A 24221-nucleotide genomic window follows, 5' to 3' on the forward strand; every position below is an offset into this window, starting at 1 on the left:
AGGATGTGGGATTGTGTTGAATAAAGGAGGAGGGATTATCTGACCGGATAGCAAAGTGACATCAGGCCCCAAAAATGTGTGTGTGTGTGTGTGTGTGTGTGTGAGAGAGAGAGAGAGAGGGGCTGCAGAATCAGATTCAGAGAGCGTGTGACTGGGAGAGAGAGAGAGAGAGAGAGAGGGAGAGAGAGAGAGAGAGAGAGAGAGAGAGAGAGAGAGAGAGAGAGAGAGAGAGAGAGAGGGAGAGAGAGGGAGGAGGGGGTTATAGGGAGGAAAAGGCGTTTCCGTCCTCACACCGGCGAGACTCTCAGTGTTCAGCACCGCACTGACTTCATCAACTCTTGACGCTTTCGACGCTGATGTTTTGACCGATCTGTGTTTGAGGTGAACTGGACTTTGTGTTTGCGTGACCAAAGCGTACAGCGGGTCATCCATCACCAACACCGGGAGCATCATCTTCATCATCTTCATCATCATCATCGCTGGATCAGCGGCGCGCGGAGTAAGTCCCTCATATACACACTAAAACATCTGGAGCGCGCATTACAGTATCTATCTATCTATCTATCTATCTATCTATCTATCTATCTATCTATCTATCTATCTATCTATCTATCTATCTATCTATCTATCTATCTATCTATCTATCTATCTGTTGTTTTGGTTTCGGTTCATCAGTCCGGGGTTTGGTGGAATGTGCGCCGTATTAAAATATTTCTTGAATTATAGCCGGGACGGAATCTGAACGCCTTTCGTATTGTTTTACGTCACAGAAGCACCAGTGTTTATTTAATGACTGAATTCCCAGTTTCAGATTTTATTTTTTATTTTTTTACTAAAACTGTGCAGTGTGTCTTGGTAAGGGCTCGTTTTTCCTGCATTGTTTTTCTGTTAATTCCACCATAGGAGTTGCATAATGTAAGTGATACTAAATGTAGGCAATGCATGAAATTCCTCTCCACCAGAGCAACCTCACACACAAACCTCTTCCTGTTGGACTGTAGCGCTTCCCTCTTCCTCTCACAGCCCTCTTTTCTTTTAACCTCTCGCCTGAACAAAGTTAAACCAGATCCAAGCGTGCAGTGGAATGAGCAGATTCAGACCCTGGCAGTCAGACAGGTGTGTGTGTGTGTGTGTGTGTGTGTGTGTGTGTGTGTGTGTGCACCTGGCGGATGGTTTCTGCTCTTCTCTCTCATATATTGATTGGTGTTTTTCCTGTGGTAAGGGAAGGACGCAGCTCAGCAGAAACACCTCTCTCTGTGTCCTTGTGTGTAAAGAGTGTTTCAGGCTGGCATTGTTTGCTGGCCAAGAATGGAGCTGTGAACCGTGTTTATCAGAAACTTTAGACCATTAACAAGCCGAACCCTCAGCACACTGCTTTCTTCCTGTCCTGACAGACTTCACAAAAGACTCAAAGAATCAAATTACAAGCCAAACAGAAAAATGGCAGATCATCTAAAGCAGCGGTTCTCAGCTGTTCGGTCGTGATGTGAGTTGCATGTTTTCTGGAAGAAATATAAAATAATAATGATAATAATTTGAATGCAAATAGTGAAATCTAACTACCCATGCACTCTTAAAACAGCAAGATCCTTATCAAGATTTACAATTTTGAACTCTATACTTCATGGTTTTTGGTGCACATTCATCTCTTTGGGAAAACCTAAACCATTGGTGTTTCTTTATATGCAGCGGTTTTGTAATCGGTGTAACATTTCTAATCTTCGCCGCTGTCTCTGGATGTTTGCTGCTTTTCCTTGATATCTGACAGGAGCGCCTGAGGCGTCTGCTCTTCTCCTCACTATCCTGACTATTACGCTCACGTTTTTAAAAGGCTGTCATTGCTGCAAGGTTTGGTCACCTAACTCTGGACACGTTGGAGTAATGCTGTACGACATGGGACGGAAACAGAGCGTTTGATGAGGACAAGTCTCTGTTACATAAGGTCCATTTGGGGTTTCAGGTTTGGTGTGTGTTGTGTGTGTGTGTGTGTGTGTGTGTGTTTGGCCCTCTCTGGTACAGTGAATCTTACTCGTGCAGTTCAGTCATCTCCTGATGATATAATGACCGTGCAATTTTACATCCGCTCCGGTCTCACTCACAAGGTCGAGCTGAATCTCTCTGTGTGGATGCTTTTTGTTTTAAACGGACTGGTGAAGAACAAGCTTTCTTTCAGTCGCTCTTCATAGTGTTTGGATGGGATCAGTTTAATATGAGGAGCTGGTTGGTTAGCTCTTTATTCAGACACACATTACTGGTGAGCATGAGTTTCTAAACAGGAAAAGTCAGGACATGCCAAATATCTCGGTCAGTGTCAAATGCACAGTGGAAAATTATAATATGCACTTCATAACTTCTCAGAGGGACTGTTGCATATATCTTCTATGTATATATTTTGTGGAGTGCTATTTATATAAAAGATGAAACATGTAGTTGTCATCGACATTGTGACATTATTATTGTGAGTTATTATGCCAAATAAAAGATTTCAAATGAATGGCACATTAGTATTTAGCTAGTGCATGTTATTTGTTACATTAGAGAGAAAGAAATAATTGTGTTCTTTTCTGGTCGGTTTATGTGATTCATGTAATGGGCCTCCTAATTATCCTCTTTTGTCATATTTAATATTTCCTGCATTATATAGCAGATAAATACAATGCCGACAATAGAATTCAGCCATTTATATAAAAGAGAAACATCACAAGTTGTTTCAGAGCAGCTGGAGTAGTACAGAAGCTAAAAGTGCAGAAAAGTGGAAGAGAAGGACAAGAAAAGTGTTGTTTTATATTGTGCAGAAGTAGTTTGTTGAAGGCTGTGATGGTCTGAGCAGGTTCGGCGGAGGTTGAACGCTCGTTTTACTGAGGAACAGAGAGAGTGAAGGGTCTGGAAAACAGCTGTGAAACATTAGAGATGTCTGCTGTAACAATCATTTTCAGACTTGTGTCCTGAGATCCATGTGAACCGTGTGTTTTGCTAACGTATGAGATATATTAATTCAGAATATTATTTAAGAAGTTGCTTTGATGCAAACGGATCAGAGGATTATAAACACAACTCTGTGGACTAACAGCTGCTGAGCGGCCAAGCAATCTGCCCTCTGCGGTTTCTCTCTCTCTCACACACACACACACACACACACACACACACACTGAGACACTCACAGGTACACACACACACACACACACACACACACACACACACACACACACACACACACACACACACACTGAGACACTCACAGGTACACACACACACACACACACACACTGAGACACTCACAGGTACACACACACACAGCACCTCTCATAATTCACTCCATCTTCAGCCAAATGAAATGTTTCGCTGGGAATAATTGGATTTGACAAGACCTGATTCACTTTAGACCTCTGCTCTCAAATTGTGGTGTTGCTGAGAGCATCTGCCAAGACCCAGAGTGTGTGTGTGTGTGTTTTGAGCAATGGTGGGTGTTGCAGTAGGAGTTATTAAGGCAACATGATGCACCGCCCGCTGTTTTATTTGGAAACAAATAAAAAAATAAGCGTCTATTCATCAGCTTAGCGAGTAGAGTGAGCTGATTCTGTTCTGTTGATCTGTTTACAGCACAATCTTTCCAGTTAATAATTTACAGAATACTGAAGTGATCTTTCCATTAATTTGTTTACAGAATATCATAAAGTGATCTTTCATTTGTTCGTTCATGAAATCCGGCGCACAGATATTTCTATTGTTTTATGGAACAGAGTTTTCTGGTGTTTTTCTCGGCCGGTTCTGCTGATGATTTTTATTTTTAGCCATCTTTTAGAAAAGAGCATGAAAAGCGTGAGAGCTTCAGGTCGCAAAACCTTTTGAAATCACTCTGACTCTTTTTTTTTGAGGTTGACATGAATGAATGAAAACATTTATTTATGTGATCTGTCCATTTATGCTTTGATCAAATGGCCTGATGATACTGTGGTAGTGTTAGCTTTCATTTTAGCTACACGGCTGCTGTGATTGGCTGAAGTGGATGATGGTTGTCATGGCAACGACTTTCCTGTACCTCGATGATGTCATGTTCTGATGATGTGCGGATGAATTGATCTTTAGTCTGAAGATTGTGACTGTCCCTAAAGGTACTGATCCAAAAATATCACCTTTTGTTGATTTATCACATTATTCCATGACAGCATAAAGGCAGGAACCAGGGATGCAAAAATGCATCAAAATAATTTTAAATCCTACCAAAATAATCTAATTGTGGGCAACAATTAAGAATTGTAAATGATGGTAAGAGTATTCAGAATGCATTTACTCTCTTAATAGAAACAAAAAGCCTTTAAATGATGGACAGTGACCAAAATAAACACACAGAGATTATGAATGACACATTCATATTGTGTGCATGTGTGTGGCACTGTTAATGTTTATAGACCCATGCGTAATGACGGTCTCTGTCCTGACACACACTCGCTGTGATGTCTAAGCTATAAAGCAGCATGACATCTGAGCCTCTGATATCTCAGCATGAACCCTGAGGTGTGTGAAACCATCAGCCTACAAACCATCTGACTGAACGGCACACCACTCCCACGTGAACTACATTACCCACAATCCCCCAGTGTGGAGCTGAGTCACAGAGAGCCATCAGGACACACAGTAGTGTCCTCTACGGGATCTGGCCTGCGCTCATTCAGATTTACATGATTACGCTCAAACACATGAACAGTTGGAGTCGCATCATGCATGTTATTAATTATTGTGCTGGCTTGAGATGTACTGTTCTGTAATTTAAACATATTATTTTTATTATTAATAATATTATTATTGTTCTGAGACAAAAAAAAAAAAAAAATCCAACTCAAACTTCACTTAGAGCTTTGAAATTGAAACAACCAAATTTATTGATATATGTTAGCGACATGTTACAAAATGTTAAGTATGCTATAAACATGCCAGTGATGTGTTAGAATATGCTAACAACCTGTTATATCATGTTAGCAACATAGTTAAATATTCTAAAAATAGAAAAATACATGCTAGCAGCTTGCTAAAATGTGGTAGAGACATGCTAGAAACATGCCTGTGATGTGTTGAAACATGTTAAATCCTGCTAGCAATGTGCTAAAACGTGCTAGTGGCATGCTAAAATGTGGTAGAGACATGCTAGCAACTTGCTAATTATGTGCAAAAAAACATAACATAATGTTAAATCAGGATAGCAGTGTATTAAAATATTAGCAATATGTTACTGAGATGCTTGCCACATGCTTGTGATTTGTTAAATAATGCTAGCAATGTACTAAAACATATGCTATCACAATTCAACAAACATAAATTGATCTATCTATCCTATGCTCCTATGAAATAACAGAGAAAATACTGTCAAGTTCAACAGTATGATTAATAAATATTAATGGTAACACTTAACAATTAGATATAATTTGTTAACATTATTGTATTAAAGGTACAGTTTGTAAGATATTTGCAGTAAAATATATAGCTAGTTACATGTAACGGCGTTACGTAATTTAATAAAAAAATAAATGTAACTAATCAGTTACAGTTACTAAGAAAAAAATGAGTAATTCAATTACAGTTACTTATGAAATTTTTAAAGATTACAAAGGGGATTACCTATGAATATTTCACACATCCACATACAGATTTAAATGATTTCTTCTGAGACACACGGCCCTATAATTTCCGCGATGCAGAAAAATAGTCTGGTTCATAGAATCCAGTCATAAAAACGGGATTGCTATTGCCTAACGCGGACAGAATATGCCACATTTTGGACAAATAAATCAAACGTAGGTCAGTACACTTGAATCAAAGCATGGACTAGTGTCTGTGAATATTAAGCTGCAAAAGACATTATGAATCCTGTACTTATCAAAGTAATTATTGCTTTGAATATCACGGTTATCATCAATACAGGTATCTATCTATCTATCTATCTATCTATCTATCTATCTATCTATCTATCTATCTATCTATCTATCTATCTATATATCTATCTATCTATCTATCTATCTATCCCACCTTCCTCCCTCCCTCCCTCCATCCATTAATCCATCCATCCACCAATCCCTCCCTCTATTCATCCCTCCATCCATCCATCCCCCCTTCCTCCCTCCCTCCTTCGATCCATCCATCCATCCATCAACCAATCCCTCCCTCCCTCCATCCATCCATCCATCCTTCCATCCATCCATCCATCAACCAATCCCTCCATCCATCCATCCATCCATCCATCCATCTATCGTTTTTAACTATTTTACATTTCACACTAGGCTTTTCCAAGCCAACATCAAGGTTTGTTCACAGACTTTATTAAAGAGTTGTAACATTTATCACACATAAATATCAAACCAACACACAAAAAAGGTAAATGATCTACATTTAACTTAGTTAGACAGTAGTGCATTGCTTTATATCTTTATGTAATATTAAATTAAATAATAATTTAGCTTTGCCTTTAGGAATCAAATGCCTTTTAACAAATTAAGTTAAAACAAATTAAGAAAAGTTATTGTTGAAACTAAATTAATATCTTAGTCATATTACTTTAAGTCTCATGAGGCCTAAGCAAATATTGTTGTGTGCAGCCAGGGTTTGGCAAAAATATGGATTTGAAGGTTTTTTTGTTTTTTGTTTTTGCCCAATGCCTTACATCACTGTTTGCAGTGTGTGTACTGCAGTGACTCTCGCTGTGTATGAGTGTAACTCTGTGGGCCGTGGGTAGGTGTAATTGGCTGGAGATACGGTATGGATCATCAGATGAAATGCAGCAGCTTCCTAATGAGGAAAAAAAAAAATCAATCATAAAATTGACTTCTGTATGTGTGTGGGAGTGTGTGTGTGTGTGTGTGTGTGTACAGTAAAAAATAAAAACTGAAACAGCCTCCAAAATATCTGCTGCCAGCATGGAGGAGGGACAGAGAGACAAAGAGATTGAGAAATGAACAGAAGATGAAGGTCCAGACTGGAGAAACAGCGGAGATGAGAGAAAAAGACTGAGGAAATCTGCCTTTAAAGTTTCAACAATTATGGCTGTTCTGAATTAAATACTTAGCTAGTATTGAAATCCAAAAAGAGCCATTGTATTTTGTTATCAATGTGCACTGCAGTGGTTTGACCTCCACCCTCAGTGACGCTCGACCGCCATTTTAACCTGAAATCAGAAACTGTAAATGAAACACCTCAGTCTTTGGATTATTTGTGTCTCTCATTAACACCTGTGTTTAAAAGTGTCAGAACACAAGCGCTGTACCTGATAAAACTGTCTAGATCTCACTTCCTAGTCAGCTTGTCAATCCAACAAATGTGTTTTAGAGCGTTTTTCATCATCATCATCATCACACATGCACTTTTTACTTTATATTATATGCAATTTTTTAAAATATAATTTTTTAAAGATTTAAAGTACACTACAAGTGCACATTCAGTAAAATTAAGCACACTCCATTTTCACAATGTTTGTTTCAACAACTATGTGTTAAAGGATTAGTTCACACAAAAGGGAAAATAAGCCCATGATTTACTCACCCTCAAGGCATACTAGGTGCATGACTTTCTACTTTCAGATGAATCAAATCCGAGTTATATTAAAAAACGTCCTGGCTCTTCCAAGTAGAGGTCTACAATTCAATAATTCCCGAACCCCAAGAGACCCGTAAATGTGCTAAACTGAACTGACCTGGACCTGTCTATTTTTTTGAAAGTTGGGCCTAAGCCCATGCAGTACATACTAGATTCATTATAATAACTTGTCATAAACACATCCACAGCTGAAAATCCCAGTTTAGTTAGGAAGGCAAGGGTCCACTGAACGAAATAGAGCACATTTAGTCCAATGAAGCAATAGCAATGTGATATGGATGATAATTATATTTTTTCTTTATTTTTTTATTTTTCAACATTTTTCATATATGTTATATGTTTTATGTGCCTGTATCTGCATGATTACCATCTGTTTGAGCACAAATCAGCACACTATTACTGTATGATCACAGCTATCAATGTGAACGTTGTGTATATGAATAGAGTGTGATTATTGACTTTATGGCGCATTTGTATGATTACCATCTCTATACCTGGCCATCAGCACATCAACACATGATAATTGACTATATGAGCAGAAATCATTGCAAATGCTGCATTTATAGCAATCACAGGATGTACTGTATATATTAGCATACATAATTAAATCTTTTTTATTTCTCTTATTTATTTTTATCACTCAAATTATTCTTATTGTATTTTTCTAGTGCTCAAAAAAATCTCTTATATGATGAAGTTTCTGTCTAGTGTTTTATAATAAAAATAAATAAATAAATAAAAACTATGCAGTGGTATGTTTAATGACTAAAATAGTGACTCTTCAATACAGTTGGTAAATATTTGTTTATATGGGAGGGGGGGGGGTATACATAGTATCATAAAAATGGTTGCAGGAATAATTTTTCATGGTATCTTCTTCAGATTTGAAATATAAATTAATAAAAATGAGACATGTGACTTTCAATGCATTACTTTTCTAGTCTGCTCCAGGACTGATTTCATGTACTTTTATATCAGTGTGGTACGATATTTTTCAAGGCACTTCAGTGTCTATAACTTTTTAGATTTTTTAGCTTTATCAACTATGGTTGATAAAAAGTAAAGCCCAAAGGTTTTTCTTTCCAAATACACCGAAATTATGTGTGTAACACACTGAAGTAAGCAACTGTTACAATTTTAATTTAGGTTGGGCACTTTCAGCTGTGAGTCCGATAATGGGGGGTATGGTTAACAGATTAAAACCTTATAAACCATAATATGCTTTCTTACATGAACACATCGATTCACTTCACTACATTTTTTTTTTTTTAATTATAACTCGGATTGTATTCGTCTGAAAGAAGAAAGTCATATACATCTAGCATGCCTTGAGGGTGAGTAAATCATGGGCTAATTTTCCAGTTTGGGTGAACAATGCCTTTACAGATGCCATGGTCCATTTTTGTCAGACCCTGGTCTGTCGTGTTTCTTGTAAACAAACTAACAAACACACATATTCAACTACATAGCTGTCCACACTAGTTAGTTGTCAGACTTCTTGTTGACCGTGTTAGCCTGTCAATCCATCTGTGAAAGTGATGTTTTGTTGACGTGTCTGTTTGAGGTGATCTGTTCACTGTCTCCACTGAGATGTAAATGTGCTGTTGTTCAGTCTCTTTCTGACCCACATACAGAAGGCAGGAAGAGGGATGAGCGAGACAGATGTGAGGAGATCTTCACTCTCACCAGCACTCACACCTTCACTCGCTCTCATTTCTTTCTTTGTCTTTTGATCTCTTTCTCTCTCCCGCACACACACACACACACACTCCGAGTGTGAGCGTCTCTCTTGCTCTCCCTGAGGTGCTGTGATATTTTCAGCGTTAATGAACTAAAAGCTTTCTCCTCGAATATGCCGCATCGCTCTCTGTGTCACATGGACAGAAATGACTCGATGAATTCAAGCCATTTATACTTTACAAAATATCACAAAACATTGGTAATGACATTCATTAAACAGCCACAGCTAGGGATAATACGGTAAGTTTATTTAATTCAGCTTTCCTTATAAAACCAGATGCCACAGTTTAGGTTTCTGCAAAGCACGGAGACATCTGTTCAGTGAGTCATCAGCTCTGAATGAAAGCAGGACCTGACATTACGCTGGAGATGACTGATCTGAACCAGCTCTTTCTCAAGGCAAGGCGACTGATGTTTGCTTATACAAAACTCACTGGTATCATTCAGCAGGACTGTATCTTTTGCTCAGTGAATTAAGTGTGCTTAAATGTAGTGACTGTGCACTTTAATATATATATGTATGTATGTATTATATATATACAATAATGAAATAATAATGAAATAAAAGGCCGCTTAAGTGACTTAAAGAGCGACACTTTTATGACTTTGTAACACACTTAAGTAGACTTTTTAAAAGGTGCATGACATCAAATAACATTTTTGACTTTTTAATCAGTTTGTTTATTTAATGTGTTTATAAATTTGTACATTTATTTTGATGTGTTGACTAACATGTAAAGCACTTGATTATCACTTTAACTCTGGTGTGTTATTCGCTAAAGTTACTGCATTTTAAATTTTCTAAATTGCAACACAATCATGACTAATGTGAAATTACAAACATTTCTAAATACTTGTCACACAATTTTCAATATAAATGACAGTAAGGTATATTTTAGTTTATAATAAGCTTGTCAGCACATTCAATAATACTTCAATAGACGTTATTATGAAATTGCATAAAAATATGGACTTAAGTCCTATACTTAAGTGGGTAAAAATTGCAAGTTCAGTTAATCAGTGAATTGTATTTAATTGAAACTTTAGTACATTTTATTTATTTGTAATTAATATGTTAACAAGTGTCTCATCTTTGGTATTCCAAGCCCCCCAGTGTCTACAACGACGTAACTCACTGATTAACCACCATAGTACGATGCATTGATGTTGAAATGAACTAGCTAGTTACGACTGTTTCCCAAACACGGTCGCATCGCTGTCTTTTGAACCACATTAGCTCAACAACATTGGCCCATTGTTAATGACGTCACATGCATGTGGTGGAGGAATAACTTCTGCTATTTAACCCATTAGACATCTCTAAGATGCTGCTGTGTTGAACATGGCACCTGATGATTAAATGACTATGTTTTGTTCCCTGTCATTTGCTTTATTTGATGTTTGATTCATCGTGGGTTGCCTCTTATGTCATACTCCGGGGTTCGCTTAAGTATTTGTGCCCATGCGCACTCTTCAAAAACTGCGCTTTTAGAGCACACACAAACATACACAGATTAAAATATAGTTATAGTTATACAGAATGTAATATATATATTGCACTGCATTTTAACTTGCTTACTGTGCCAAAGAGCATATCTATTTAAGCCAATATCCCTTGCTATCAAGAAACTATGCTTCTAACCACAGGTGGAGAGCTGTAGTTCCTACCACGTGAGTTTGCGACGCTGTTTGCGAATGTTCATTTGAACTATGGTTTCGGGAAACACAAAATCGTTGAACTATTTGGGTAACGACAGATCTTGTGACCGTAGTTGGCTAACACACCCCACGTTATACGAAAACAACAACAACAAACAACCTTTGTTAAGAATTACATTTTTTTTTTTGTCTTTTGTCTGACACAAACACACACACATTTAAACTAACTGACTGTCCTCTTAGAACAGCCTGTCACACACACACAGACTGCTTTTGTCTGCTGTTCTTTAGTGTGTGTGTGTGTGTGTGTGTGTGTGTTTTGTCTCCTCTTCCCGTGACTAAACTCTTAACACCCCTTCCCCCTCCACATGGCCCCAGTCCACACACACACACACACACACACACACACACATGCTTTCACTCATCTCACACATTCCCACAGTCTCGATCATGTTGTTTGCAGCTGCCTGTCACGTATCGGCATGGCGACTGCACCTTCAGCCTGTGATGATGTGTTCCTCAAGGACAGAGAGGCGTGTGTGTGTGTGTGTGTGTGTGTGTGTGTGTGTGTGTGTACGCCACCATCCAAACTTCATTCACCTTCCACATGGCTGATGTCACCATAACAACACTTGCCTTTCAGCCGTGAGACTGTAACCTAGCAACCCCCCCCCCCCCCCCCCGTGTTTGTGAACATGTGGACTCAGGCTCGTAGAGCGAGAGATGCTCGACCAATCAGAGCGCTTTCATTTCACAATCGCTTGAATGGAATGGAGAGCAAATGGCGTCTCTCTTTCTCAGATGTTTTTCTTCAGGAAAAAAAAAAAAAAAAAACAGGATTTCCACATGTGCAGTTTCAGAGGACAGTGCACAAATCATAATATTATGTTTATTCAAATTAGTAAGCAAGAAATGTACACTTTTATTCATCAAGAATGCATTCAATTGATCAAAAGTGACATAATTTAAATAAATGCTGTTCTTTTTCACTTTATATTCATTGTTGAACTGAAAAAAATAGGATATCACACAATAAGAAAAAAAAAAATATTGAGCAGCACAACTGTTTTCAACATTGGTAATCAGAAATGTTTCTCGAGCAGTAAATCATCATATTATTCTGATTTCTGAAGATCTTGTGACACTGAAGACTGGAGGAATGATGCTGAAAATACAGCGGAGCATCACAGAAATAAATAACACTTTAACACAGATTCACTCAGAAAACAGATGATTTAAATTATAATAATATACAGTTTTGAATGTATTTTTTGTTCTAATAAATGCAGCATTGGTGAGCAGAAGAGACTTACTCTTACTGACCTCAGAGTTTTGAACATTAATATAAGTCAGCAATGTTTAATTATTAAAACCTTGTATAAATATAAGCTAGCAGTTGTTTTCAGAAGCATATTCTCGGTACTGGTTGTATTTGCATGGTGTAAACTCAAACACGAGCTGCATGTCTTTTCCCACAAGGCTTTTCAAAGGGGACATGAGCTTCCAGCACTGTTTAAAACACTCGTCTCACACGAATTATACTTAGAACTACAATGTATGCACAGAAATATTTTACAATCCCTCCTCAAGCAGATGATTGACTCAGCTCAAATCAACTTCTATAATAATGAAACTGGTTTGTGGATGAAGCCAGAATGGAGTTAGAAGGTGGCCATAGCAGCCCAGTGACCATGGTAACCTAGTGACGGATCGGAATTTAGGAGCTCTGTGATGTAGCGAACACACACACACACACACACACACACGCACGCATGCATACGCACACACACACGCACACACACACACACACACGCACACGCACACACACACACACACACACACACACACACACACACACACACACACACACACACACACACACACACACACAAATACAGACACACTCACACACAAATAAATACACTGTATGCACACACACACAAACACAACACTGAACAAAGCTTCTGACTGAATATTTGATTGTTTGCAGTGTACATGAAATGATAAATTCCTTTCTAATGACTGAAATAGTTGAAGACTAACCTGTCTCTCTCTCTCTCTCTCTGTTTCATTGAGAGGGTAGAGACTGATGTGGTTATTATGACATTATGTCAGTGTTAATTTCGTTGACTAAATATTTTCGTCATTATTTTCGTCACGAATATATTTTTGCGGACGAAAACGAAACAAAAACTAAAATAGAAGGCACTGATGGAGACTAAAACTATGACTAAATTGATTGACATTATCGTCAACGAATAAAGGACGCGACGAAAATAGACTGTGACGAAAATCAAATCAGCAGACGGGAGAGATGCGAGGAATCAACAAAAGAACCGGCAAAACATAACAGGCGAGACTGCATGAGAGAAGAGAACCAATCAGAGCCTGACTTATTGAGACGTGAAGCGAAGGTTTTCAGTTTTTAAATGAGCTCCCGGGAAGACGGCATTCGAAGAGGTGATGTCTAAAAGAGCGACAAAATGTCCACAGCTCACTTCACGTTTGAAGACGAACAAAACAAAACAAAGCGTAAAGCACGCGGAGCGCTCATTCGTGGCAAGAACACAGCCAATTTGAAAAGACATTTACTGACGAGCCACCCGGACATTTTCTCAAATGTATTTCACAACGATGTTCTTTTGTTTATTGAGCTAAGCAAAATTGGAAGACTGCAGTGCGTAGATGTTGTAGCATTAAATATTACGAACTGAAAAGTACTGTAAAATAGCCCCTTCTTCAAGTTAGATGAGAGCACAATACTAATACGTAATATCATGATAAATACATTTGATTAATACTAATGTTTAGTATATTTTATAATGTTCTACTTGTTGACAATATCACAAATATTTATATATTAGTCATGTGAAACATGAATGTTCACATCCTATCATTATACATACAGACAAATGTGAATACCTTATAAAATCTTGTTATTTTTTTTTTATCCACCTAGCTGCCAACTTATTAAATATTTATTTTAAACGTATGCACTTATTGTTCAGCTCAGCTGTAAGCTTTAAGGTCCTGGACCTAACTTTATTTTTCTTTTATTGATGGTCAATTGGCAGCTAGTTATTGTTTACATCATGACAGTGTTTGTTGCTGCATAAAAGCTTTTGAATCGAAATAAAGACACAGTTGTGTTGAAATAAAGTTGAATTTGTGTTTTATATATTTTGGTTAAGTTTGTTTCCTATACCATCTGTAAAAAATTGTCTAGTAAATCTGTTATTGATTTTAGTCTTATTTTAGTCGACTAAAATACCAAGCAATTTTAGTCGACTAAAATAAGACTAAAATTAAAACAAATCAGATGACTAAAACTTGACTAAAACTAAAAAGAATTATAGTCAAAAGACTAAGACTAAAACTAAATTAAAATTTCGTGTCAAAATTAACACTGCATTATGTGTATCTGAAGATAGCGCCTGTCTGTTAAAAGCAGTGACTGTCTGAGCGTAACACAGTGCTTTAACTGCATTAGTTTCCACTATCATTAAACATCACCCTTTCAACCTTCCCACTAATGTCAGAGAAACTGCAGACGGTGTGCTCATATCCAACAATCAAACACATTTACAGCATACTGTAAAGCCAGACGCATCATTTAGTTTTATTTTATTTCTGTGGGTTGGTTTGGTGTCCAGCTTGTTTCGGGGTTTGGTGACAGATGTCTTTCTCTTGGTCTGGAGTTGTACGGATCTGATGCTCTGGGTTTGTTCGTCTGTAGACTGTGTAGTTTTAATGAATGTCTCTCTGGACCGGATGAGTTGCTGAAAGCCTCCTCAAAGCTTTGTCTCGTGGCAGTGTGATGTTTTGTGATAAAAGGAGAGATAATTGCCCGTTCTGAAGCACCTCCAGAAATGTATGACTGTTTTGTTGTGTATTGAATGAAATGAGGGATGCTCTGTCTCAGTTTCTGTGTTCAATCACCGCCTGCCTGCCCTTACTCTGAAACTAAATCAGCTGGAGCTGATTCTCGAGAAGTTTGCTGACTGAATGTGTGTTAAAATGCCAGATTGATTGTTGATTGACACAGCTTTTAAAATATAACAGACAGAAACTATTTACAGTGCTTAGTGTTACTTTTATTATCCATTGGCGTAGTTGTTACCCTAACCCTAACCCTAAAATAACCTTTTATTTTAGTACACTGCCGACAAAGTCAAGAGTTGTGTTGTAAATCTAAAACCTACCTTGCTGCTTTGAAAACTGCCCCCTCCAAATCTCATTCACATTGTTCCAGACCCTAGATGTGTCAAACTGAATTAACCTGGGCTGTTATGCATGGTTCTTCTCTCTGTATCCCCTGGGTCTCTTCTGACCCCCTGCTGGAGGCTGGTGTAACTGCAGCGCTGTATTGAGGTCAGCAGCAGATCAGTGTGCTTTATGGACTGCAGCAGATAAACAGCAGTGTGAAATCTGTATAAGTGTGTGTGTGGGATGTCTTTGTATGATTCCCACTCTTTCTATTTCTTCCCTCACACACACAGTATTCTAGCAGTGATGAATGTTGAATGTTTGCTCTGTTAAACCGGCTGCCGCAGCACAAATAATACATTGTAAAATCACAGAGGCGTCCATCTTGGCTCTGGATCCTGCACAGTTTCCTCAGACCTCTGTCCTCGTGTGGGCTGGAACTGCCGAAGAGTTGGGACTGATTTGTTTGCCATGGAGCGTGGAGCTCGCGGTGTATCATGCCACGTCTCTGTGTTTTGGGATTTATTTGAGATGTGAATTGAACATGAGGTCTTGATTGAGTTAATGCTTAAAACGAGAACAAATATCTGTTAATAGGGGAAATTAAACTAGTTTTGTTTTTGAATTTAGTAGATTTTTATATATATATATATAAGTTGCATATAGTCTTCAGGTGTTTCAAGTTCACATAAGATGAAGATTATAGAAGTAATCAAATAAACAAATTAAAATAAAATAAAATAAAAATTGCTGAAAAAACTCAAAAGGTACACAAACCTCAAAAACTTAAGACACATGCATGTGAGTCTACCCATATAAATGCTTGTAGCCTTTTTTAAAGATGTTAAATACATGTTTAGGGTTTCCTGATATTACTCAACCCTTTAATATGTTTGTGTTCTTATATTTTCATTCTGTCTTTCTTTTATTTATTTTCCCACCCCAGAGGATGTCTGAATACAGCTCGCTGTTGAGTGATCTGTCTGAGAACATCACTAATGAAGACCTGGAGCAGCTGAAGTCGGCCTGTAAAGACGACATCCCCGAAGACCAGAGCAACGCCATCACCTGCTCCAAAGACTGGTTCAGTTACCTGGAGAAGAATGACAAACTGGCACAAGGTGAGGAAGACGCTGGACAGATTCAGTCAACACAAAGTAATCAAGTGTTAAGTCCCAATCCAATTTCTATGTTATACCCCTCCTCCCACACCTTCCCCTTGTCCCTTGAGAGTGTCTAGGGTTAGGGGTGAAATATTCCCCTAAGGATTGGGATACCACTACTATATCGTCACACATCATCATATGTTGTTTAGCTCCTACAATACACACATACTGGTGTGCTGGAGTGCATTAGAGACTTTAAATAACGTTCTTTATTAATGCACGGCTTACTGATACACACACATCAGATCTTGTGCAGCTCACACATCCAGGAGCAAAGAAACTTGTCAACGCTGCCCACTATTTTTGTTAATAACAGTTTAAATACTGAATTGCTACATTATATTTTCCAGCAACGTAAGAAATAATATCGCTGTTTTTAAGTAAACTCACTCTAAAAAAGAGTAACGCACAGACGCACCTACATGCAACTTTCATCTCTCTCTCTCTCTCTCTCTCTCTCTGTTGAATTGGCAATATTTGAGAAAAGGGTTTAGCGATTAACCTGCTTACTGTACAAACAAATTTGCATTTCTAGTACAACCCTTTTCCTTGAGTATGCAAACCTTTTTGATGGTGGAGGAATTGATCGAAGGCTGCCACTGTTTTCATATGAGATTTTAAGGGGACTGAGTCGATCACAAATTTGTGTACAGTTTATTCAACTGATTGCAAAATTTCTTGGGGGCTGTGTAATATACTATAGCCCCCCTAAAAATGGCCTAGGAACGCCATGCTCTCTGGCTCACACATATTGTTTGTATAAATATTTAAAATATTGAAACATCCTGTTATAGGTCACGAGAAAAGAAAGAACCAATGATGTTCTTGTTGAACACAACAAGATGTAGCAAAATCACACATATTACAGAAATAATACACTTTACAAGAATATACTTAGAGTAAGTGTAAACTTAATATACAGTTTTTGGACACTTAGCTACTGTATATGTCAACTGCAATTGAAGTATTTATATTAAATACAATATATGGTAAACATTAGAGTGTTCTAACCCACTACAGTAGGACTTAAGTTCATATTTTTATGCAATTTCATAATAACTTGTATTGCATTTGAAATATAGTTCAATATAATGTACTGACAAGCAACTAAAATATACTTTAATGTCATTTCTAGTAAAAAGTGTAATGTATTTAAATATATTTGTAATGATGAAGTTGATGAAGCATTTACATATAATAACTTTAAATGTAACACTGGATTACACTAGATTTCAAATCTTAATGAAGTACTTTTGATGTATTTAAACAGTGATTTAAAATGTACTTTAAGGTAAAACTTAATTTGTCTTTATTACACAGTAACTTTTTAAAAGTGTACTTGAGTGTGTTTAGAAAAATAGTCATGAAATTGTCTCTTTTTAAGTGATCTTTTATTTCATTTCGTATTATATTATCTGCAAGTACACTTTAAAGATTAGAAGTGCACTAAAAGTGCGCATTCGATACAGTTAAGCACACTTTGTCACAAAGGGGGTTTTGAGGCACTGCATTTGAATATGGTTAAACATTTTATATTCCAAGAGCTCATTGGATGTGTTTGGAACAGCATGAGGACAGACTTTTCCGTTCATTTACTTGACGGTTGAGTTTATTGCACAAGTATGTTATCTAATATATAAGACGTTTTTGTGATTGTCTTGCACAGATAACCTGTACTACATAGAGCACATCTTTGAGATCTCGCGGCGGCCGGACCTCTTGACTCGAGTCATCGAGTACCGCACGACTGTGCTGAAGATCTCCGAAGACGACGAGATCGACACCAAACTCACACGCATCCCCTCGGCCAAGAAATACAAGGGTACAAATGAGTTCAGTCTCTGTGTCCTTTATTGAAATAGTGTCATGTGTAACAGGGTTGTCCTTATGTCTCTCCTCGCTGTCGTAGATATCATTCGCCAGCCGTCAGAAGATGAGATTATCAAACTGGCCCCTCCCCCTAAAAAAGCATGAGGTCAAAGTTCATGACCTCTGCTCCTCCTCCCGGCACATCATCTTGCCCATCATCGTCACCAAGCCCCGCCCACTCCTCCTCATCCCACAGAACAGAAGCCAAGCAGCCAATCAGATCAAGATGCTTTAAAGCCACGCCCACGCCACGGAACGCACGGAAAACTGAACGAAAGACAAAGAAATGGACAAAAAATACTTGCAGATCGGATCATCAGGTTATGTATGGAATGAAAAACAAAGTCTGTGTCTCCTGACGCCTGTGTGGAAGTGTGTACGTGCAAGAGAGAGCGTATTCTCGCCCTTGATGGGATCAGAAGTTGGTCAGAGCAGTGCAAAAAGGAGTTCGCAGTTAATGTGGTGACTAGTGTCTAATAGAGAAACTGGTTTAGCCACTGATCGCTGTTCCTTTAGACATAGTTATCTCCTGGTTAGTATTGTGGGTAGAATCCAGGTCGGTACATTCCCTTTAAAACATGACCCACATCAACATTTAAAAGTGTTACAGAGAATCCATCTCTGAATTTGTGAGATTGCCACTTAGAAAGCCAATATTTGCCTTCTTTAGAAATGATATGCATTATTGCAGGGTATGCAGTTGCCTAGCAGAGAACTGATATTGCTGTTTATATTTCTGTATGTCACATTTCTAGGAATTATAGTTTATTAAATGATCAGTTATATAATAATAATAATCATTGTTTCGTATCACACTACAGCAGCATATATATGGAGTCTGTTAAACTAGCGTGGGAGACAAAATTAGACATTTATCTTCTATTATTAAATGTATAACGGGCCTAAAAACACTGTCTATGGATGATTAGAAAACAAAAAAAACCCAAAACAACAACAAACATAAAACAATATGTGTTAAGTATAGTTTTAGCTCCATTCTGCAATATTTGCATTATGAAATAGAAGGTATTTATTTTATTTTTATCTTTAAATTACTTAATGTGACTATGTCTGCTGTGAATTGTTGATTCAGACGCCTCAGTATGCCATCATGTGAAACATTAGGATGATATCACATATACTGATAGCGAGGAAGAAACAGCTGCGACTAAAACAGGGATATTTATGCCACAGATGTTGTTACAAAATTAAATAAATATATATAAATTAAATCACTGCAGCACTCGATATGTGGCCAAAAGTCTACGGATCACATTGTGTATCCAAACAGCACATCTATTTGTATCTATATTTCATCCTAACACAGCATATTACGATTGTCCTGTGTTTACAAATATTAATATCATGATTGCGATTGTGATATTCCTTCGCCTTTTATTCGCACCATCTGCTGAAAGACTGTTTAAACACGACTCTAAATTCGCTTGATCACTGTGTGCTTGGCCCCTGCAGACTGTTGTTTTCACGCGATGGAGCCGGAGCGGTTATCGAGGACATGCCATGCGTGTTTTTACGCGTCTGTATTTCCACCCACGCATGAGGCCCGCATGCAGCGTTCAATTACAGGCTGTTTCTCCTACTCTCTATTAATCTGCTGTGCGATTTTGTTAAAATTGTGGCAAACGAGCTGTAAAACCTCAGCAAAACCTTCCACTGAATCTGGAACTGTGTAGCTTGTGGTTTCTGGTCGTGAACAATCTTGGCCTTTAAACTTGAACATAAGTTACTCTAGATTTCTGAGGACTTTAAAGAACCATGTCCTGTCAAGGTTTAGATCGGTGAATTGATCAAGTTTATCTCTGTCGCAGCCACCCAAAAACAACAGCTCTGTTATCATTTACTTACCCTGTATGTTCGATCCAAACCTATGCTTTGCTTGCTCACAAAATATGTTTTGTAGAATGTGCTAGACGCTCCTTTCCATACAGTGAAAGTGAATGCAGACGTCAAAAAGTGTGTCTATAACTCTCAAATCTATAGAAGCTTATTTCTGCCATGGATTTAAATATTAAAACCTATTAAAATATTTTAAAGTTAATTGTGACTTTTTTTATCGCACACTTGCACCTGATCTGAGTTTATGTCTCTCAATTCTGATTTTGCAATTTTTGCAATTCTAAGGAAAAAAGTTAAATTTGAGAAAGAAAAATAAACGTGTTTTAGGGCGTGGCAGAAAACAAACCAGATTTAAGAGTTAATAACTTGAAATTGCAAGATACATACTCAAATTTGCGAGAATAATGTTGGAATAATAAGATCGAAAAGTCACAATTAAATTTTTTATATATTTATTCGGTGGCACAAACAAGCTTCCATACAAATCTAATTTGCATTTCTGCATATTTATTGTGGTGCATCTCATCGGATGTGCAATGATTAAATAGCATTTAGTATCACTGATGTCAAACTTGGCATCTTGCCGCTTAATTTTCTTTAAATGTACGTCAATGTGAAACAGAGTTGAGTTTATTACTTTCAGTGTATAAAGACTTATTTTCTGGTCTGTTTCATCTTTCGTATGATATCAGAGGACTAAAAAATCATGACAGGCTCTCGATCCTCTTTCATTGTATGCAAAACCTCTCCTCTTTCAGTCCCAGAAATAATAAAACAAACGTGAGAGCGAGTAAATGGCAGAATGTTAATTTTTTTTTGTCATTTCTCAAACGACGCATCACAAACGATTCCTTCGAAAAACAGATTGTACATTGTTCTATTTATTGTGTCGTTATGTTGTTGTTGATGTGCTGATGTTTCTCGGTTGTGTACAGATATCCTCTTGTGGGTTTTGCGGTGTGTGTGACATTGTGAGTCTTTCCGAACACAAGGCCAAACGCTCATCGCTTTTGAATCGATTTGTTTCTCTCTTAGTTTAATAGTAGTTGGTTGGTTTAGTTCGTTTGCATCCTCAGTCCCGACTGAATTCTCTGTGATACCTGACTCTAGTTCAGCTCTCTTTAGGCTTATGCTAGTTTTACCAACCAGATGTAGAAACGTATAACTTCCCCAGACCAGCAACCAAGGGCTTCAGATGTGCTCATGTCATTCACGGTGGTTTTCATCGCACACTCGATTAGATGTTGTTCTGTCGATCTTGTGTTGTGTGCATGTCTATGATCGGTAGATTCGTGTCTATCAAGGACCTCTGTTCAGCACTGTGCTTTGCACTCGAGATCAGTTTACCAGGTGTATTTCTAAAACACAGCGCCTCCACTGGAGGAAATCGGAAAAGCCATAGTAACATTGCTTGCCCTTTTCCATGTTTCCTTTTTCGACGGATTGAATTTCCTGTTGCAGCAGGAAATGATGCAGAGCTCGACTGATTAAGGATGATTTAGTTTAGACTCTATTGTAATGCCACTTCTTTCCTCTATGCAGATATATTATTGGGCACTGTGCACAAGCGTCTCCTCTTGACACGTTTGCAACATTGTTAAAAACCACTACACGCAAGTATTACGATGTGTTCGGCCAAACGAAGCCATAGACGCATAATCATGTATTTTTATTGTCAAATCGGATGTCAATCGGAGTATTAAAACATATCAGCCTTGATAATGCTGCAAAAGCTTCTGCTGATGCTGAAGATTTGTGGCTATTGGCGTAACAGAATCACATCTCGAGGTGTTTTATCCTACGTTTAGTTACACTGAAACCAGCCAAACTAAAAATGAACACACACAGACGAAATCTCCACTTCAGAATAGACATAAGAAAAGAAATGCAGAAAGAAAATGAAGCATACTTTAGGATTGTGAAGCACATTTTCACCTGGATATTGTAAAACACACAAAATACGTTTGGGTTTTTATGACTGTTTTGGTTCTTCGCTTCATACTGATAACACTGGGGGAAGGATGTGCTCATTTGTCTATAGGCTTTATTTTCTTTTGCATAATCTGATTTTCTCTCCTTTTTTACATTTAGTTCTTAAGTTGTACATACACATATATTGTGGATTTATAAAAGTGTTTATTATTAATTAATTTATTAAATGCATCTGTATCTTGTTTTGGTGTACTGTGTACTAACTGGTCAAGCGGTAGGTGTTCATTCATCAGTGTAAGTGTAAGTGTGATGCTCAGATCAGATCAGCTCTGTTGGGTTCATCGTAGCGCTCAAGATCCTTTTCTATACTCTTCTGTTTTGATAACTTTACAGTATAATTTACATGTATTTTCATCAAAACTGTCTTTTATTTGGTATTTTTACTGTCGTGTTGTTCCAAATGCTTGTTCTGTTTCTTAGAAATGCTTCGCAGCACATGACTGTTTTGAGCGTGTTGTTGTCATGTTGTGAGATGTTGGTATGAGAGGCCACTGGCTGTAAATGCAAGAAAACCTTTAAGGATCATTCATTAAACACACGTTAGAAGTTCTCCGTCAGAGTGTGAGACGGAGAAACGTGGAATCGGTTTGCGTAGAGATTGAAACACTCATCGTCGGCTGATGTGGTGTGATGCTGTCACTGAGATTGTGAAGAGAGAGGTTTCGACGATGGTGGAATACAGTACGGTTCGTAGTGGATCAATGTATACTTAGATCACAGAAAGTAAATATGGTAAAATAACTGAATCTCAGGAAGAAATGAGAAGATTTCCAAATCTAACCTATTTCATTTGCCCCAAGCTTGATGAAATTTAAATATTTTGATTGTTATTTAGTAAAAATCATGGACTCTTATTATCAATAATCAATATATTAGTAATAATAATAGTTTTTTTAGGGTGAAGTATGGCCCAGACTTATTCTTCACCCTTCTTTTGTGAGATTCACCAGCACTTGCTTCATCTTGCAGTGCAAGTTTACAACAAGTTGAGAACATTTTTATTTCTAGACTTCACATTCCCAAACCATTCGGATGGAAATATAGAGATGTTGTAGAGAATGTAGAGTAACTGATGATAAACGTTTTAGACAAGTTGACGTTACTGAAGAAATGGAAAGGCGTATAGAGAGACTTATCATATATGGATGATTTAATGCACATTCGTAGCACGAAAATACATTAGACTCTAAGATATAAAGCACTTGCTAAATGATTGTGTTAGAGCTGTTGGAGCTACACGTTTACACTGAGGACTAAAGCATGCTCTCATGTCATGACAAAGTGCCAGCTCCATTTGTGTTTGTGCAGAAGCTTAAAACAGAGACTTATTAAGACTGAATTATTCATAACTCTGGTGATAAGTATAGTTTAAGAGAGTTATCCCCCTCTACGTTCTGCTGTGTGCAGTGTTTGGGCTGAAGATACAGTGCTGTGATGAAGTCGAGTAGAAAATAGATACTGAAGTGGTCGGTCTTAGACTCTGATGAAGGACTTCTTTGTTTTTTGCATTTTTTTGGTCAGTGCATATTTATTTATTGATGTGATGCTCTTTTTTTTCTCTAAGTCGCTTCATAAGACATTTTTGGCTGATGTTCTCGTTGATTGGACTGATGTTTGAGTCTCATTAAATGTTAAACCTCTTTGGGCAGATTACTGTTAGCATTTCTTCAGTAATTATTTTTGCTTTCTTTCTTTCTTTCTTTCTTTCTTGTTTCAGCAACAATGTGATGGACACTCAGTATGAAGTTATGTTCGTTAAATATATGTGGCTTCTCTCTTGGAGTAAATTAGACTGAACTGAAATGATGCCGTTTTGTCATTGTGCTTCAATAAATATATAAATATTATATTCTATATTAAAATATATTTGCTAACCTACAGATCTGTGTGAGTCTGTTCTTTGCCTCGCTCTCACATGAAGTTCACAATGAAATGACGTGATGATATAAGATGTAACACTTTTTTACGATAATACTATATTTCTTTGGGCTTGAAAATAATAATAATAATAAATTGCAATCTACCAAGGTTGCACTCTTTACTCTCAGCCTATAATTCAATAAATCATTATGCAGCAGGGATTAGATATTATTAAATGCTATTCTGCAGGTTTTGGTGAACGTGGCCTATGCAGGACATTTCTTCAGTTTT

At 37.5% G+C, this 24221-nt stretch overlaps 1 protein-coding gene across 1 annotated transcript; it reads left to right on the top strand.

Moving 5' to 3' along the window:
- The first annotated feature begins 231 nt into the window (after nt 1–231).
- LOC113051756 (astrocytic phosphoprotein PEA-15-like) lies at nt 232–18498 on the top strand. The gene is made up of 4 exons (XM_026215805.1): nt 232–499; nt 16133–16307; nt 18019–18174; nt 18262–18498. The coding sequence occupies exons 2-4, from the start codon at nt 16136–16138 to the stop codon at nt 18324–18326; spliced, it is 393 nt and encodes a 130-aa protein (XP_026071590.1). The 5' UTR covers nt 232–499; nt 16133–16135; the 3' UTR covers nt 18327–18498.
- The last annotated feature ends 5723 nt before the right edge of the window (nt 18499–24221 follow it).

Source organism: Carassius auratus, chromosome 32 (genome assembly GCF_003368295.1).
Source record: "Carassius auratus strain Wakin chromosome 32, ASM336829v1, whole genome shotgun sequence".
Taxonomy (NCBI): Eukaryota; Metazoa; Chordata; class Actinopteri; order Cypriniformes; family Cyprinidae; genus Carassius; species Carassius auratus.